At 40.4% G+C, this 19,613-nt stretch overlaps 1 protein-coding gene across 1 annotated transcript in view; it reads right to left on the bottom strand.

Moving 5' to 3' along the window:
- Positions 1 to 14,447, bottom strand: part of adgrv1 (adhesion G protein-coupled receptor V1) — a 95,864-nt gene extending 81,417 nt beyond the window's left edge. The window contains exons 1-14 of the mRNA XM_062416710.1: positions 14,262 to 14,447; positions 13,349 to 13,498; positions 9,977 to 10,072; positions 8,815 to 8,919; positions 8,455 to 8,568; positions 7,819 to 8,049; positions 7,121 to 7,458; positions 6,669 to 6,939; positions 4,463 to 4,789; positions 3,747 to 3,923; positions 2,387 to 2,610; positions 1,090 to 1,216; positions 731 to 916; positions 241 to 421 (exon numbers count right to left, since the gene is read on the bottom strand). Of these exons, the coding sequence (XP_062272694.1) occupies positions 241 to 421; positions 731 to 916; positions 1,090 to 1,216; positions 2,387 to 2,610; positions 3,747 to 3,923; positions 4,463 to 4,789; positions 6,669 to 6,939; positions 7,121 to 7,458; positions 7,819 to 8,049; positions 8,455 to 8,568; positions 8,815 to 8,919; positions 9,977 to 10,072; positions 13,349 to 13,498; positions 14,262 to 14,447 (2,713 nt within the window). The remainder of the gene's footprint in view (positions 1 to 240; positions 422 to 730; positions 917 to 1,089; positions 1,217 to 2,386; positions 2,611 to 3,746; positions 3,924 to 4,462; positions 4,790 to 6,668; positions 6,940 to 7,120; positions 7,459 to 7,818; positions 8,050 to 8,454; positions 8,569 to 8,814; positions 8,920 to 9,976; positions 10,073 to 13,348; positions 13,499 to 14,261) is intronic.
- Between the last annotated feature and the right edge of the window lie 5,166 nt (positions 14,448 to 19,613).

Genomic DNA, 19,613 nt, shown 5'->3' with positions numbered 1-19,613 from the left:
ACTTTCTGCCACAAACACGTTTTATTTACTACATAAACTCTGATTGTTCAGTTTTTAATTAACTAGGACATAAAAATTATTTACAGTAAAATACAAACTTTTTTTCCCCAGTCCAACTCTGCCTACTGGCATAAAAATGTTCTGCGATTCATCCAATTAGGTTAATTTTAAGGGTCGATGAGATACCACTTGACATGGAAAAGTATAGCTATTATCTAAAAGAGTGCTAATCCAAAGTACCCTTGTGCATCTCGTTCCCTTTGCTTTCATTGATGGCCACTGTCAGTCCTGATTGGGCAAACTCAATGACCCCAAAGGGGTCGTCATTCCTCCGCACTGTGATGTTGACCTCCCTGTGGTTGCCAAGGCGACTGGGTGGAGTGCTGTGGCTGCTAAGTACCACAGAAAAAGTCTCGTCCAGCTGCATGCACACATACGCGCATAAAAACACACACACACACACACACACACAGGTTTTCATGCATCAAAAACAGCATAATCTTTACAATCTGTTATAGATTCGATCAAAAACTAAATACATTACAGCAGTATATATGGAAACCAGTTGACTTATTTTGACTTGTTTCATGAGACACACTTGCAAGATTTTGAATCAAATGATGAGCAACTTGATTTGCTAAATTATTCTAAACAAGATTTAAAACAAATGGACATTATTTTGTCATGAAGGAAATTAATATTATATTAACTTTAATGAACATATTCTCACCTCTGGCACACCATCAGGCCGAGCCACCAATGCCACCGCCACCTCTCTCTCCCCTGGTTTAAACTCCAAGATGCCTGTGGCGCTGTAGAACTCAGTGTTGCCTGAAGGCATGACGGCATATCGTACCAGCTGTTTTAACAGCTGTCCCTGGGCTCTGACCACATACAGCTCCACAGTTTCACCCTCCTAGGTGCAAAAGTTTTAAAGTTTACAGATGTAATTTGAACAGATCCAGAGAAAATAACAATCTGTGGAGTTTCATTATTGTAACTATCAGTTCATACTGTTCGTAGCTAGTTAGATACAAACTATACAAACAAATTTAGTCTTATAGTCTGTAAAACTGCAGTTAGACTTACATTGATGACCCATGGACCTCTGGAGAATGGAGAGAACTCAAAGACTCCCCCAGGGTCATCGTTCTCCAATATGACAATCTCTCTGCTGGTAAAGCCAGCTTTCAGGATCTGATTCTCCACATTACTCCTGGGAAACATACAGTGAACAAAATAGGTTGATGTATTTGGCTAAATATTACTTATGCCCTCCTTAATAAGGGATTGTCAAGCTGTGTTTGGTGTAAGCAAGGAAGGCACATAAATGCACCCTATAATGTTTTGTCTTGCATTTGCTGTTGTTCAACATCATCAACATCATGCAAAATATCACGACAAAACAACTGAGCTTTAATCTAAACATTCCTTGTATTGTGTGATGATCATCCATCATTTGTTCCGTATGCTTAAGATTTGCTGTTAAGACAGCTCTTATTAACAATGTCAATCAACACTGTGCCAGCATCTTTATTGCGAGTATGTGTGTGTATGTTTGTGTGTGTGTGTGTGTGTGTGTGTGTGTGTGTGTGTGTGTGTGTGTGTGTGTGTGTGTGTGTGTGTGTGTGTGTGTGTGTGTGTGTGTGTGTTTGTATGTGTGTTCAGAAAATTGGAGCCAAGTAAGCATCACATAACGGGTAAATTAGAGACAAAGACATGAAGTACTCCAAACAAACAGTCACAGCCAAGGCACTGCATGCATACAAACACTGACATCTTCAAAAGGGTATACAATCAAGCCTGGTTAAATTAGAGTGAAACACATAAAGAAGATACTGTGTTTACTCCCCAAAACCACTTTCTTTTGGGTTCCCTTTTTTCACACCATCCCAGAGTCCCCCACCCCAAAGCCCCTCATCCCCACATCAACCAAAGACCCCAAAAATCCTGAAGTAGGCCATTCTCTGAGAAACAAGGTCCTGATTCATGCTACACAAAAGGCCCAGGTTCACTCCACTCTCCACTTACCCGAAATACACTATAAAGCGTGCAGTCTCCACCCTGCAGGGGAGGAGTGGGAGGGAAGCAGAGGTGCTGTTCTCATCAGAACATAGACTAACAGATGAACCCACCCCCAAACCGCCACTACAAACACACACACACCCACACACATCTACAGAGAATCAAGGGAGGTATGGTATGAGATCGCACCCGCTTTGTCCGATCCCACTGTACTCACTTGTAAGTTGGCTTTAAAATATTACATGATATTCACATTCTAAACCCACCAAATTTATTTTATCATAATTATTTGTGGATAGATCAGAAGCTTCTAATCAACGTTGATAATTAACAAAATGATGTGTTCAATGTCACTCCTTACCTATCCAGAGTGAGCACTAAGGTCTCATTGACCTCTGGTATATTGTCAGCCAAGACAGTGAGATTGATGGAGGCATCGCTCTGCCCAGAGAGGAAGACAACAGAGCCACTTAAAGGTTGCAGATCGTTCACTGTTACATCCCCACGATTGGCTCCGATTGGATGGAGACTCCAGAACACTACAGCCTGACCATCTGTCCCATCACGCCGCAGAGGAAGGTTCACCTGCAACAAACATTGTGAAAATGAACTACCATACATTTGTACATGTACCAACAGAAAACTTGGTTTCTGACTAGAAGGATGGTGGCAAAAATTAGAGATGCATTTTGTTACTGTGTATGAGTGTATGACAACCAAAATGTTTTTGTCGAATATCTTGTAGTGCCACCCCCGCATAAAAAGGGGATAAGATTGTATTTGGCACTGGAAACCTTTAAAGGAATGTTAAACAAAGCAGGTCAGTGGGCGAGATTGTGTGCACAAAAAGTTGATATTTATTAATAAAAACATAAATGAAACAGTGGTGAATTCAACAAAAATAACTTAAGCTGAAGAAATGAACAAACAAATAAAATCTGCAGCCTCACCTAATTGGAATGTACCATCTACTCAGGCTAAGGCAGGATGTGCTAGATTGATATCAAGCCTTTAAAACATATAGAACAACACTGATGCAGAATTCCTGTAACTGCTGAAAATAACAATTTTCTGTGGTCACACACACAGCTATGAGTGTATCAAATTATCCAAAATGTAATTTACCAAAGAACAGTTTTATCCTTCCTATCTCAACTTGATAGCATCTATTGACTAAACAGTCAACCTCTTGTCCTTGTTATTGACTAAGCAGACAATCTGCCCTACCATAATCAAACTCTCAAAAAGAATAAAAGGATTGAAGCCCTTCAACAAAATAAAAAAACTACCTGAATTACTTGAATTAAACCTGTATTCCACTATTCGCGTAAAATGATTGATAAATTAACAGAAACACTGGACTGAAATGAGTGGTTTAACATAAAAAACACTTGTAATCTTGGACACCAGGGCCCAGTGAAAGGGAGAGGAGCAACCTTTTCACAGATTTCCACCAATTGATTAAACATGAACCTTTTTCTCACAAAGTCATTGATAGCATAATATAAAAAAGGGCCGATTTAAAGCTGTCAGGTAACTCAGCTGAAAATTGTATTGTGTCTTCCTGACAGGATTATTTATATGTAATAGTTCATGAATGGTTTATTTTTGCTTCCCAGTACATTTATATCCCTTTTAATCAAATCAAATCAAAAAAATACTGAACACAGACCTTAAACTATCAGTATTTACTAGTGCTGAAATGGGGGGTTGTATCTTACCATGCTGGTATTGGTGTCCTCTGGTTCATAAACCACCACCATGGTGTTACTAGTAAATCCGATTTCCCCATTGGCAATGTCTGGGCTGACTGTCAGGGTTAGGTTGAGAGGCCCCCCAAACCTTGGGCTGTTTGAGGGAATTTGGGGATGAATATCTACCAGCTCCAACGCATTCAACTAGGACAAAGAGAAAATAACACCAACATTCAAACAAGGAATAGATATTTAGATGTTTCTTTTTTTTTTTTTAATTCATCAGTAAAGAATACAGCTGTTATTACACTTCGTTATTTCTATTCTGTCACTTGTACAGAACAATTGAAGTCAGAGCTTCATTCACAGCATTTATGTTTACAGTTAAAAGGCCTGAATTTAAGTGTGTGGTGTGATTATAGTTCTGAATGTAAGGAAGGCTTTTCTAGTACGTTTTTGCTTGCTTTAAGAGCTAGGTGATGTTGTTAGTTTGGACAGTTAGGCAATTCCCATAGAAAGATGCCAGGTTTGAGTGCCACTGTCAAGCCATTCTCACATTCAAATGAAGATAGGACTGATTTATCCCAAAGAGCAAACAAACAGAAAACGTATGCTTGCAAATGTTGCCTGGATTACAACTTTTAAAAAATCATCATGTCACTAAAATGAAAAAAAAAAATCAGATTTCATCCAATCATGTGTTATGTATGTGTTTCACTTCATCATGTTTCCAGAATTGTTACCTGTATTAAGAAATGAGCCCCGTTCTGCAGAAAGGCATCATTCCTGATTGGCAGTATGACATGGACCTCCTGCTCATGGGAGAACACCACATTAACGGACCTGCTAACATTCAGAACCTGGTCACGGGCTAACGCTGGGTCTATTGGACCTGCAGGAATGTAGAGGGCTATGAGAGTCATAGACACATCACCGAGCATGCCTCCATCCCGTAGGAAGTTTAGGGACAGGAAACGGCCCTCAGGTTGGCTCTGTATGCTTTGCTCTTTTGCCAAATTAAACTGAAACATCCCATAGACATCATCACTATCTTGGATGTAGAACACCATCTGGGGAAAGAGTGGATGAGAGCATGAAAAGATTAAGGGACTGATTTACTAAAGGTTTGCGTGTGTAAAAAAGTGTGCAAACTTGACATCTTCACAAAAAATGTGCAAGCTGATCTACTAACGCAGCACACTGAGGTTTGCGTCCTTGTTTTTGTTATAACTCAATATATTTGTTAACCTCTTCCACTAGAACCTTATCACATTTCATTTTGCGCTTGCAGCTTTCTGCTCGTCAAAACTCTCCATAAAGAAACGCAAAACCCTCATTTAAATACTGCTGTCTCCACCATGTTGCACCTGTTTTCATTCACGCAGTTATTCTTAGTAGATCATCCGCAAAACGCACGCAAACGAAACACGCAATCTATTGCACTGCGCACGCAATTTAGTACCTTTTATTTGGGATCTTAGTAAATCAGGCCCTAAGAGTATAATTGACAAATTAGGAAAGGTAAGGAGAAATATGTAGATTGTATATGTTCACTGAGGAGGACATGATCAAATACACATTTCATAGAACACAAATAACTTGTTTATGGAGTATTGTTTGCAGATACAATGAAAAAAGTAAGATGATAGACTCAAGTATGAGGACAAAACTGAGAAGTTGGAAGGTACTTTTTCCAAATAGTGCCAGGTAAGTTGTAAATTGTACCCAAAAAGTCCCATCAGTAAAATGAATGTTTAGGCTGACCTTACAGGTGACTATAGGTGGTTACAATATAGTCACATTTAAATTCTGTGCTATTCATTTTATACACTTCTTGTCTTGGAAAAGAATGGGATTTCACATGTTTTACACGTAGTTCTTCACCACACTGCTTATAGGAGGTAGCAACTCCAAGCCAGGTGCAGTGTGAGTGTGAGATGGTAATTGCTATGAAGTTCAGATATCTCATCAATACCCTGTTGGAATTTTGTTACATATCCTCTTTTTCCGTGACTAAAACTGAATCTTGAAAATGGAAAGAAATGAGGAGAGGTGAGGAACAGAGAAGAAAGAAAACAAGTGGGACTGAAAGTAGTAAAACAGAGCCCTGAGCTAACTTTAGAGAGGCATCCTCTTTAATTAACTCTGCTAAGTCTGCTAGAGTAGTTTTCATGAGCGTTTTAACTGTGGCTCGTTCATTTCCCTGAAAACTACACTTGTCTCATGCATTGCCTGGCATGTTCACAAGATCTGATTTATAGCTTTGTATAATGTGTGTTGGTGTGCATGATTTATCATTTGTAACATTAATGAAACATAACACTGACTCACTTGTCCCACTGTTAAAGTCATCTGTTAATTCTTAAAGAAATTTCTGCTGAGCATACTCGTTATACACAGATGGCAAACAGGCCCTGTAACCTCACAACCTGAGGTGGTGTGCTGTGTGCTGTGTGTTGTGTGTTGCGAACAAAGCAGGGTTTGTGTGCATCTCATCTCATGCCTCAAACATAAACAAGACTGAGATGTGCCCAGTGCTTTCACACATAGCCAAAAGGCTTGGACAAAAATTGGAAGCTATAAAAAACCTGTCACCACTTTACCCATGCTTTCTAAAAAAAAAACACACAGACACCACACACAGAGTGCGCCTGCTGTTTCCGTTTTGTTTTGATTCAGCCACATTAAGGGAACACCCAAAGAGCAAATTGAGAGACTAAGGGGTCGACTTTTGCAGAATATGCCAAGTTTGCCACTGTACTTTACAGTAGATCACACAAAAGCACACAACCATGCAAAACACATGCATAACATCTGGAGGATATGTTCCCCAACAAGTGCACCCTTCTCTCTCTATTTGCTCTCTTTCACAAACACATCATAGCATCAAATAGAAGTTACAATTAAATACACAAACACTAGCCTATCAAAGATCTCCTCTGAACTGACCTCCATGGGCTCATCAACCTCAGCATTTCCGGTTACAGTATTGGGCAGTAGCTTGAGAATAAAGGCCTCTGCCTCTTCAGGTAGATCATCTGCCAAGATGTTTATTGGAATCACAGCGGTCACCTGGCTGGCAGAGAATCTAACTGTCCCCGCTGCAGGACTCAAGTCATCTGACACAGGGGAGCGGTCACTGGAGTTTCTACTGATCGACCAGTTGGCAGACACATCACCATAGCTGCCTCCGTTTCTTACAATAATGATGCCATTAAATCTAGTGGAAGGATAGAAAAAAAGAAAAAGGTTCACCTTTTTATTAAAATACACTCATAGTTAGATGTGCATTATAGCTATTAAAGAAGTTACAGTATTACTATAAATCCAAAAAATGTATATAATATTTGCCCATGTCCACATATTTCATCATAGTTTCCTATGTATTTTAAGTTTTCCACCTCTGTGTCAGGTCTTCATTGATGCTGATTGGCTGAAGTATTGCACTGCTGCTGATGGACAGGACACCGTGAGGCTTATCGTTGGGCTCGATGGTCACTTGGACAGCGTTGGGTGGTACTAAAACAGCATCTCCTCTGACTGTCTCCTCTAGCAGGACCACATGGAAGGATTCTGCAATTTCTGGCACTTTGTCATCGAAGATGTTAAACAGCAGGCTGGTCTTGTAGACAAATGGAGGGAATGTTATTGTTCTGACTGGCTGTAGGTCAAGGAAATCCACAGCTGGTGTGGCGCTTCCCAGTCCTTCACCGCTCACCACCATGTAATCTACAGAGACCTAAAAACAGTATAGTCCAGAGGTTTTAAAAAAATGTTTCATGCTTAATGTTTTTTTATGCAGCAATATACTGTACATATATATACACACACACACACACACACACACACACACACACACACACACACACACACACACACACACACACGCACACACGCACACACACACACACGCACACACACACGGACACACTATATACTATACTGCATGTATGTAATTATAGAAGTTGAGCCCTGTTCTTCAATAACCAAATGTCTACAGTCAACATGCGCAATTGTACAGTAAGTTGGTAAGGTCAACAGATAATGAATATTGCTAGATTTTAAACAACAAACAAAAAAGTGGTTCATAGAAAAATACCTCAGTGTCAACAGAGCCGACGAGTGGCCCGTCCTCAGTTAAATGACCACGGGTCACATTGAGGGCAATGACTCCAGCAGATTCTGGTACTGCGATGATAGAGTGGGAGAACCTCAGTGGGCTGTCATTACGCCGAATTCTCAGCTGAACACTGCTGGCATTGGGCCTGAGGAGGGCTCCACCTGCCACACCCGTTAGTCTAACCAAAAACACCTCATCATCCTCTGGGATCTGGTCCACAGAGAAAGGGAAGCACATTCATAGTTACACATAGTGGTGCATTATATGCAACTGCTTTTTAAAGTCTGAATATGCAACTTAAAGCAATATATATAGTCTCATGAAGGGGGTCTTTAGAAAAGTTAACCTTTTATCATCAATTAGGCCAATCATAGTTATTTGTACAGACAGCAGTATGTGTATGGTTAGTTCTATATTTCTCAAACATATTGCATAGTATAGGGGTTTGTCCTATCAAACTTTGAAATGTTGATGTTTAAAAAGAGCAACCATACCCATCAGGGCAATTGGGGTCACTCTAAAAGATTGATAGAGAGACAGATGGACTGACAGAGTGTCACAAGCTAATCCATGTCTGTCACATGTGGTGGCTTGAATGAGGATCTTGTTCAGTACCTGGTCATCCTGGATGAGAATACTGAAGTGAACTATAGCCTGTCCTACAGGGATGGCGATGTTCCCTTTGTCTGGACTGAGGTCTTCAATGGCAGGATTCGGACCTCCAGAGATCTGAACAGGAAGAAGTTGCAGTGATGTTTACACATGAGCAATGAGAGAATTACATGTTCCTCTTTCGGTCCAAATTCTCCAAACTCTTGCAGTGACAAGTCTTGTTTTAACTAGTAGAATAAACTATCAAATGAATGTTAGTTAAGTTAAAAACAAGCCAGTTTGTCAGATACATATCTATAACATATAAACAGATATAAAGAAAGTATTTTAGTTCTGCTAGTTTTATGTATGTTTTCTTCTTACCTCAAAGTTCACATTCACAGTCCCATATGTTCCCTTTTCTCTAATCAGGGTGAGAGGCACATAATGGTTCTTTCCTCTCGGCTCATCGACTATGATCTCCTCAGTCTGAAATGAAGAGGGTGAGACAGAGAAAAACAAACAAACAGAAATAGAGCCCCAATTAATTAATTTTAACCATTTCAACAAAGTTTTGTATTCACTATTAGGATAATTCAAATTATAGTTAATTATATTATAATGAGAGCAGAGATGAAGCAGTGCAAGTTGCACAAAATTATTTTTTATTCAGTTTCAGTAAATTAATTTGATTGATCACTAAAAAATATTCCATCATAACATGGAGTCAAAAATCACATTCAATCTCACTGTATTTGGAGTCATTATCATTGACATAAAATTTGGAAAATAGATTTGTTTTTCTATTCTAGTTTCATTTGTCATGACTAAAACAAATTCAGGAGGATGCAAGAAAGAAGGACACAGGAAAGCAAAGAAATGCTGCACAAATACTGCAATTAGTTTAGTATCCTAAATTCTGTACAGAAGTAAATACATCAATGCATTTACTGTGGTCAGAAGGCCTTTTATAGATTTGAAGCAAGCCGAATCACTAACCAGCATATGAGACCAGCTGGGCCGGTGGGGCAAACAGTTCCTAATATACCATAGCTACCATGGAAACGCTATAAACTCCCACTGATAAGTTAATCCAAGGGAATGTTGTGGTTTTATTTGCCCCTGGAAACCCGCTTATCTTGCCCCCAACCATAATACTGGTATGATAGGACCAATCATTGCTGTAGATGGCCTGTATTTCTCCACCTCTGACCCCTTTGTTTCTACTGGTAAGTAATATTTGTGATATCTACATTATAAAATTGGTTGCAATGCAAATGTATGCAAGTTGTTATGGTGCATTGTGCATTGGTGTGGCCCATTTTGGCCAGTGGCCAATTTTTAGAATTCATTTTGTGAATAGTGGCACAACTGCTAATATGGCAGACATTTTTTTCTGATTATATTCACTATTATTGTATATTGAATTAATCATAGAATCTAGATTATAATTTATCACACAATGTATGCTCTTTAGGTGATTATATACAGGACCAAAGTGCATAAACAAATGAAGACAATGCACGTGGATGACAGGGTTTCTTACAGAGTTGAAGGCAATGATTCCAAAGGCGTTGTCATTGGACAGGATGGTGATGGTTGCCTTGCTTGGTGTTCCCAATTTCACGCCATTGGAGGAGCTCTAGACAGTAGAAAGAATTGATTGAATTGGTTAGATAAAACCAGGCCACATACACAGTATGTACTTTAACACACCTCAACCCTTCCCCCATCAGCTAACCCTGACACTCATGTGAAAAGCCAGAACGCCTGCCTTATCCACTGTCTTCACTTTATTCTTGTGCTCCCACTGAGAGGTCCTGGTGAGAAGGCACAAAGACAGGAAGTACTGGTCTCAGCCCAGTTGATTTGTCAGGTTCCCTCTCAGAGGGATACCTCTTCAGGACTTGTGCTGTGCTCTGTGACTCGGCACTAAGACCTGACAAACTCAAAATTTCAGTGTGCTTAACATCAAACAATGACTTCACTAGGCTTACACTGAGTTTTTAACTTGAACAATAGAACCATAACCTGTGATCTGTGCAAGGACAGTTTCCCTTTTTTTGAACCCTATTAAACATGTTATTTTATGTTACCTTCCAAGGTTTCCATTTGTGAGCTTACCAATGATTTCATAAGTATCTACAATACTAACTGTCCTGACTAATACCATGTGCACAGGCTTTCCATTTGCACCATACAAACATCTGGATACAGGCTCATTTGTGCATGTGCAGGACTCTACTATATCATTGACTATGAGAGTCTTGAAGAAGTATAATAACCAGAAACTGAAGGCAAAATCCTTTACAAAACCACTATGTGTGTGTGTGTGTGTGTGTGTGTGTGTGTGTGTGTGTGTGTGTGTGTGTGTGTGTGTGTGTGTGCGTGTGTGTGTGCGCACTCGCATATGAGGGGCCGTTTAGGAAATAATTCATAGTTGCTCTCACATGTTACATCATACTCTCTTACAAACACTAGTATAGTCACGCACACATACTGTCATACTCTCTCACATACACTACTATAGTCACACACACATACTACTATAGTTACACACACACACACACTTACTATCATACTCTCTCACATACACTACTATAGTCACACACACTTACTATCATACTCTCTCACATATACTACTATAGTCACACACACATACTATCATACTCTCTCACATATACTACTATAGTCACACACACTTACTATCATACTCTCTCACATATACTACTATACTATAGTATATAGTGACTATAGTAGTGTATGTGAGAGAGTATGATAGTATGTGTGCGTGACTATACTAGTGTTTGTAAGAGAGTATGATGTAACGCATGAGTATGATGTGAGAGCAACTATGAATTATTTCCTAAACGGCCCCTCATACTCGCATGCCAGCATGTGCGCATGCATGTTAAAGTGACAGCAGGCAAAGGAGAAAATGAAAAACAACAACAACAAGTGCTTAGGCCTTCTGCATTCACCCCTCTATTCAAACAGGGCTTTTCCCAGCTGTAGCAGAGCTTTCTTTTGCTGCTGAGCTTTTGTAATGGTCAACTCACAGACACAGACTCCAAACAAAGCCAAGCCACCAAGCGAGCCAGAAGTCTGCTCGCACACGCACGCACGCACGCAAGCACGCAAGCACGCACGCACGCACGCACGCACACACACACATACACACATACACACACACACACACACACACACACACACACACACACACACACACATGCTCAATATAGACATCATAGACATTAGACATAGACAATAACATACTCAATTATGCAGAGACACACAATCACACAAATACTACTTAAAAGCTATACTTGTCATATGCACTGTATACAAAAAGTAGTACAAAAGTACAAAAAACACTGCCTCCCCGAATCGAATATGCTACAGCCCACTGAGTGTTAGTGTTGCTGGCAGGCTGCACCTGCTCTGGTCCACAACAATTTTAAACTATTTCTATGTAATGTTTTGTCATATTCCCACTTTCTTACTAACTAACACTTCATTTACTATAGTAACAGACTGTTGGCAATGATAAATGTTTCCTCATAAACCCTTTATTTGTACCTTATGCTTGATCTGTGACACCTCTTGTAGTGCACATTCATCTTCCCGACAGTCTTTCAGTAAGCTGATAGGGTAGCATTTGGTCAAAGCTTTGTCTTCGCTGTAGTGTAAACAGAAGGGCTAAGTGGGCCTCAGCTGGTCTTTCACTTTAGTGGCAGGCTAAATACAGGCTTGCCCTGCTGGTTTTTAACCAGATGACACAAAAATGTAGCATTAAATTAACAATGTTGTGAGGAAAGTCACTCTTGTTGACAGCTGTTGAGAGTTTTGTGAATGTGCAGAGATGACAATCAGTGATTTACAATTCACAACCTTTGTTTTAGGTCTTTTAGTGAGGGATAAGACAGTCCGAAAGCAAGAGCAGCACCCCCTCATCAATCAAACTTGACAGCTAAAGGCTAAATGAAACCATGGAGATAGCCTCTAGGTGTAAGGCACCCTGAAGGTGATGGTAATTCTTTTGAGAGGGATTTACAATGTCTACCCCTAAAATATTTTCAAACGTGCAAACATCTACAGCTGTCTTATATAAGACTATGTACAATAGCAAGACAATAAAAAACAATTATTGCACACCATCTGTCCGTTCTACTTTTTTCATCTAGTCTAGAATAGTAGAGAGTAGCGACTTTTGATAATATTCTGTGTTTAATGATGTCAGCAAAAATGTCTTAAAAATGTAAATTATTAGAAATTATTTTCTTATTATTTATATTATATATTTAGATATTTATTATAAATACAAATTATTGTAATGTACTTAGTTGTGAATCCATTCATTCATTGTAAACTGAGCTTTTATCTGCAATAGTATATCAATTGCAATACTGAACACATAACATACACAGAAATTAAATCCACGGAACGGACATGCCCATTGAAGTCAATGGGTGCAGAGAATTAGAAAATCACTTTAATCTATGTGTGGTGAGGTTGTGGCTGTCAAAGTTAGTTTCTTTTCACAAAAGTGTCTTTTAGTGGGGAACCTAAGAGACGCTCACAACATGCAGCCCCACCCAGGCCAGCCATGGAAAAAGTCCTATAGAGCACAAACATCAAAGACCCAGAAGCTCAAAGCCTCTCAGGGCTTACTGTGGTTGACGCCCCCACTCCCCATTGCTTAGTAGCTGGGGTTAAGGTTTAAGATGGTCAGGGGCAAAATTTGAACAGTGGGACTTTTTATGGAAAGGAAGCTTGTAGCTCCAGAGAGGAGAGAGAGAAGGAGCAAGAGGGATTGGTCATCCATCCAGAAATATTTGGCACATAACTGCAAGTCTGCAAAGGAAAGGTTGACATACATGGTCACGCAAACTTTTCAGAGAAACAATAGATTTTTTACCTGTAGAGCGAGGTTGAAGGTAAATGTCTCATCAGCTTCAGGCAAGTCATCATCTTTCACAGCAATAAAGATTGTCTTACTGGACTCAGTGGACCGTAGAAAGGCTGCAGCATTAATGGCTTCAAAGTCCCCTGTGTCAGCTCCCTCTAGCTGGATAAAACAAGCAAACACAACATGGTGTCACTCAGAGTAACACTGCGTTTTATGCATTATCTGAAAATGTAAAATGGAGAGAAAGAAGCTTGAACCTAGGATGCTGCATGTACATGATTTATGTCTTAGACAACTGTGCCAATAGGATGCCCCTGGGCCAATGTTTTTGACTGTTTCAGCTCTTTCCAGCGACAGAGAGCAGATATTGTGTTCCTGTCACTTTATTTCCTCTCCACTGGTGAATTTATCTGCTAGATTTTGTGATTCGACTGTTTGTTTCTGTGTCTGTCTGTTAGTTTCTTGACAGGAAGTATCATATTATGTAGGATTTCATTAATTCATAAGGTAATGGAAGTTCAGGTATAATAGTTAATGTAAGAAGAAATATGGTTAAGACATCAAGAGGCATAGGAAACCCCCAACCACACTCCACTGCATGGCCAGCTTGCCTTGCCAGACACCAACTGTGAGCAGCTGACACTAGCCCCCATGTCAAGTAAATAAAGCCAAAACTCATTCTGTGATTTCCAAGACAGTTTCTGCAGACACACTCTCTGATTTCGCCATCACTGGCTACCATAAATGAAAAGTTACTTGGTCCTCAGCTGGACATAAAGGTGACAGCCTTAACAGAGCAAAGAGATGGTGCTACTGCGTGGTCTGCTTCGGGTGGCTTTATGGGTTGAGGGGTTTCTTATGCAGGATAATATAGTGATATGATATTATTATATATGGTATTCGAGCTTGTCCGATGTCCTACCAGAACCAAAGCTGTCACATTGACCGGGTCTCCCAATCTCTCCACTACCAGCCGGATCACAGCTGTGCTGCTCTCGTTGACAACAAAGTCAGTCTGCCCCAGGAACTGCAGTGTGGCTGACTCAGACGTAGTGCCAGGGATGGACAGAGCCTGAATCAACCCGGCTAGCAGAAGGACAGGGAGCATTCCTATGAAAAGAGGGAAACACATGGAGGAAATGTTTTTAAAATTGCAGAAGAGACAGACACAGTACATACATTGAAATTTAAAAGAAGTATATTTGTAGAAGTTACAAATATAGAGTTGGAGAGGTTCAACTGGAGAGGTTGGAGAGGTTCATTGAATGTATTTGACATATCTTTCACCATCTAACAAATGCAACACCACTTCAGAAATGGCAATAGTAATGACACAAAGACGTAACTAAATCACAAATAAACAAGGTGCTTCAGTGAGTCAGATTTTAAGGTTAGGGTAGGTTTAGGGTTAGGGTTAGGTGTTAGGGTTAGGGTAAGTTTTAAAAATAGAAGCAATTCAAACCACGATAATACAATTCTAACTATACACCCACAAAAAAACCCAAACAACAACAACAACAAACAAACAAACAAACATAAAACAAAACAAAAAAACAACATAAAAACAAACTCACATAAAAATTTAAATCTAAAATTTAGGGACCCTCAAGGTACAGCTTTAAGAATTAAGATATAGGATGTCTCCCCTCTAAAAGTCAACTCAGGGTTGAGGATAATGGGAAAACCCAGACACACTTTTAGAAATTACAAGACTTTTTCTATAATGAATAATGTATTCACTCATTCATTATTTTAATGATGGATGTAGATATCACAGTGAAAAAATGTACAGTCAGGATATAGCTAATATGATATAAATACAAGCAGTATCGAGTGGCCAGATGTTCAGAAGGACTGGCTTGTGAAAATATGCCAGGCCGGCTGGCAGACTTGATGGTATAGTGGTATAAATGATTCATAAATGTATTCCATAATTACGACTGTTGTCCTTACGTTGTTATAACTGTTAAAGCACTTGTTGTTGAGATTATTCCTCTTAACTATATGAATTTAATATGCCATGCCAGAATAAATTAGATCAGATCAGTATGTTTCAGTAATTTAACATGAAGCTCACTGTGTGTTTTGCACTTCAACACTCCTTTCTTTCTTTCTTTCTAATTATCATTTATAGTCTCCTGCTACCTCCAATCATCCTCACTTTTAGTTTGTCTCTTCTACTCCCCTCTGCTCTCTACTTCTCACATCCTCTCCTCTCCTGCTCAACTCTCTCACCCACAATAATCCTAAAGCTGGATGGAGCCACTGAGACAGTTGTCATGGTTAACACAACAAAACAACACAGCATGACAAGTGGGGTGGAGCCAGCTGGGAGCTAAATTGTGGCCACTCAATCCTGTCTCTCCCCCTCCTTGCTGCCTTTTACCCATCCCATTCATAATCTACACCACACAGCACTGCCAACAGTATGAACACGTAAAGGTCTTTAAAAAAATGTTTGCTCTTAATTACAAGGTTGAAAAAGAACATCAGCAGCTACGGTGTATGAAGTCATGCTGTTTGCTCCCTTTTTTCATAAGCAGAAATCGTTTAGGAAAGTTGGACATTGAAAATATCCCATTTTTCATATGTTCCATTACTGTTATATCAATTGGAGTTATTCTCAGTATTGCCTGGTGTATAAATAGCAACCATCCATCAATCAGTTTGTCAGCTTAGAAAGGAGGGCAAGACACTGTAGCAGCATTAAAAGCTGTTGGTTGACTGATTGAGCCAGAATCAATAGATGCAGACATGTGTGTGAATGTTATTGTGTGTGTGTGTGTGTGTGTGTGTGTGTGTGTGTGTGTGTGTGTGTGTGTGTGTGTGTGTGTGTGTGTGTGTGTGTGTGTGTGTGTGTGTGTGTGTGTTGTTAGACACATGCCAGCAGTGGAAAGATTGCTGGGAAATCCATCAAAAAGGGATTTAGTGCTGGTGGGTAGCAAGGTTGGACGGTGGGAAACAGAGGGTGAGGCTAAGGGGGAAGAGAGGTGAGTGTATTGCCGGACAAAGAGAGGCCTGGGCTGAATAAATCCTGTTATTCACCTTACTCTCTGTCCTGGGGTCAGGAACTTCCTGCACCACTGAGAACTTGAGTGAAATCCCCTCTTTCTTGCAACATCCTCCCTGGACCTGCCTTACACTGTATTAGTCAATTCTAATGGCTAATAGTGCACCTAAGGGTGTGTGTAGTTTCTGGGCACACAGACACAGACAGGCGTATACCCACTTGCCTACCCAACTGAGTTATGATGGAGGGTTATGGCACCAAATGCTTTTTGGCTATAGCAATCCCTCATCAATCACAACTCTCTAATAAAGAACAAATGATTTTTTCTTTTAAGCTAACTCTTTCTATATCTTCTCCTCTCTCTATTGTCAGAACAAAAGGTCTGGGTTCCCATGGGCTATTTCTTCAGTTCATCTTTGTGCATAAGAACCTCACTTCCAAATGACTGAATAACATCCCTTAGACCACAGTCTTTCAGATGGATGGTAGCAAGCATCCAACCCTCTAACCTCTTTAACCCTTACTCCCAAAAAGTAGTGATGTGGATGGTCCATTTCACATCCACTGGCCCAGATGCTGCGCTCCCTAATACAAAGCAGATGCTGTGTGTATGGCACAGGTCTTGCTTATAAGCTGCGGGGCAGTTTTGTGTTGGCATCAAGCATTGTGCCAACCCTGACCCCAGGGGTTACAGTAGGACCAAGGATCTGTCTGTCACAGCAAAAGGCGTCATGGGGTGTCTGGCACAGACCTCTGACATTGATAAGGCTGGGAGTCAGAGTTCATGTAGAGAGGTGCGCAGAGACACATTCAAAAATATGTGACACACAGTCAAATGTGTGCACAGATAGGCGTATGCATAGATAGAGCTGCCACAGTCAGCATACACGTCCAAAATGCAAGGTCTCAATGCTCAGGCAGACAGCTGGGTGATAGGCCAGCACACTAGAGAGCTTCATAATGCATGAAAACACCCTGTCCATCACAAGTATCGTGGGCCAAAGGAACAGAAATTGATGGCTGGGGCTTGGAACCTGGCACTCTAGCAAGCCACAGACAACACCACAACTAAAAAGACTTCACGTTCTGAACATCCAAAATTGTTTTTATTGGCTTATTATGTGACAGCGCAGTCAGCTGACTTATGTTTTTTTATACTGCATTACTTTACTACCGGAACACACATAGCGTCCAATGAATATCAAATGCTCACTATACATAGTATTCACTATATCTGTGATGCACCATTTTGTATCAATCCAGGGAAGAACAACATAATGCAAGATAAGCATTCTCATAGACTTGACAAATGTATTCTTAAATAAGTAAGGAACGCTCAACGTTTCTGGAACAATCCTGAATCATTCTTCACCAACAATTAGGCACAAATTCATGAAGGTCAAGTCTTATGTCATAAAGCCTTGACCTTGAACCTGCTTTCATCACAACCATTTTTGTCCCGCACATAATGCTTCCAGCTAACTTCTTTCATCTTTTCTATATGCAGAGTCATTTGGAATTATGGTCCTTTTGCACAAGCAGGCGTTGGGCTTGCCAGGAAAGTTTCTAGTGTTGGCCATTGAGCTTTATGAGTATCATGAAATCCACTTGTTTCACCGGCTAAGCTCAGATCAAAGCTACAGGGAACAATGGCAACACACACATGCACATGTACACATATCCTGCACTATCTATAGGCTATCCCTTTAGTATCCCCTCATAATCACTCACTCCTCTCTATCTTCTGATTGTCTCCTTATCACTTCTAACTCATTTTCCTGTGTCTCTGTGATGGATAGCTGTCCACCAGTCACTGTGATGATATCAGCACTGGTCTGTGGTGGTTTGACCCCTCACCTGTCAGCCCTTCTTAAAGCAGCTAACAGTGTTGGGAGTTTGGTTCACAAAAACACTGTTACACTGGATCCCTTGCAGACACACACACGCACACACTAAGTCACTGATCTATTGGATATCCCTGTTAGAGGTGCTGAGGAGGTGTCTGGTTGCAGGGCTGCTCCTGGGGTCAGTGCTCAGCGCTGATACCTCTAGGGTTTCTCCTGACAGTAGCCTGTGTGTCGTAATCTTTAGCATCAATTATTCACCGTGAGCCTAAGACTTCACAATCAGAGGATCGTAGTAAGCGTGACACTGCAAGATCCTCTGTATGGAACGTGCCATGTGCATGTTTGAAAGTGAGTGACTTAATTTTAGCTTTAACTAAGCTTTAACTATGCCAGTTATTTGTCTCATTAAATTCAGCATCTGTCATCTCTTTTTGCCACTTCAGCTCTCTGGCATCTGCTTGTGGTAAAGTACCAGTCTCTATAATCAAATTAAGGACTTTGCCTTTCCCCTAGTTATTTCACTAAGAATACCTGGTTATGGAGGGTTTAAAGAGGAAAGAAATACTTTAACTTCCTTTTTGGTTGAGGGTGTGTGGGATAAAGGTCTGCAGAGTCTTAATCAAGGGCTTTCCCATGTGGCATCCCTGCCCTGAGGCTTCCCTCTTACTGAGACGCCCTTGGTGAAGAGTTTATATCTGGCAGTTAGATATCTGCGCGCACATCACTAACACACACACACACACACACACACACACACACACACACACACACACACACACACACACACACACACACACACACACACACACACACACACACACACACACACACTCTCTCCAGTTGTCTGACACTGGGAGGCCTACAGTGGGATCTCATTCATCAATCTTACAGCTCTGGTTGGTGATCTGGAGTCAGTCTGGCCACAAAAAGAAACTGCTCTGTCATTACGATCAACTAATATAACAGTGTTCCTGGAACGTTTGTGTGTTTCTTCCGCGCAAATTCACACTAAAACCCAACCACACAAACAAACAGACAATATGACCGATACTGACAAGTAGAAACAGATAAGTAAACATAACAGAAAGAGGTGATAAAAAAAAGCCTACATGTACGCCTTTATTTATGCATATTGTAAGGGGTGACTGCTATGCCAGTGCTTGAGGGCTGTAAACATTGGAAAAATGGACATATCCTGTGGTCGAACCACCAGATTGTTATTCAGAGTTCAGACTAAATAAAAGAAGTGCCTAATTTGAAAAGGCAGTGGCCACCAATATTGCAAGAGTTACTCAAAATATCTTACAAAAAATGTCTGTTAAGGCCCTCAGTGTCTTAAACTAGTGCAAATCTAATAAAATCAAACCTTATAATAATACCATTGTGTCATTGTGTAAACTATTTTGTCATAGAAAGT

Source organism: Scomber scombrus, chromosome 4 (genome assembly GCF_963691925.1).
Source record: "Scomber scombrus chromosome 4, fScoSco1.1, whole genome shotgun sequence".
NCBI lineage: Eukaryota > Metazoa > Chordata > Actinopteri > Scombriformes > Scombridae > Scomber > Scomber scombrus.
The sequence above is the reverse complement of the archived record's forward strand: the minus strand, read 5'-3'. Positions and strand labels throughout refer to the sequence as shown.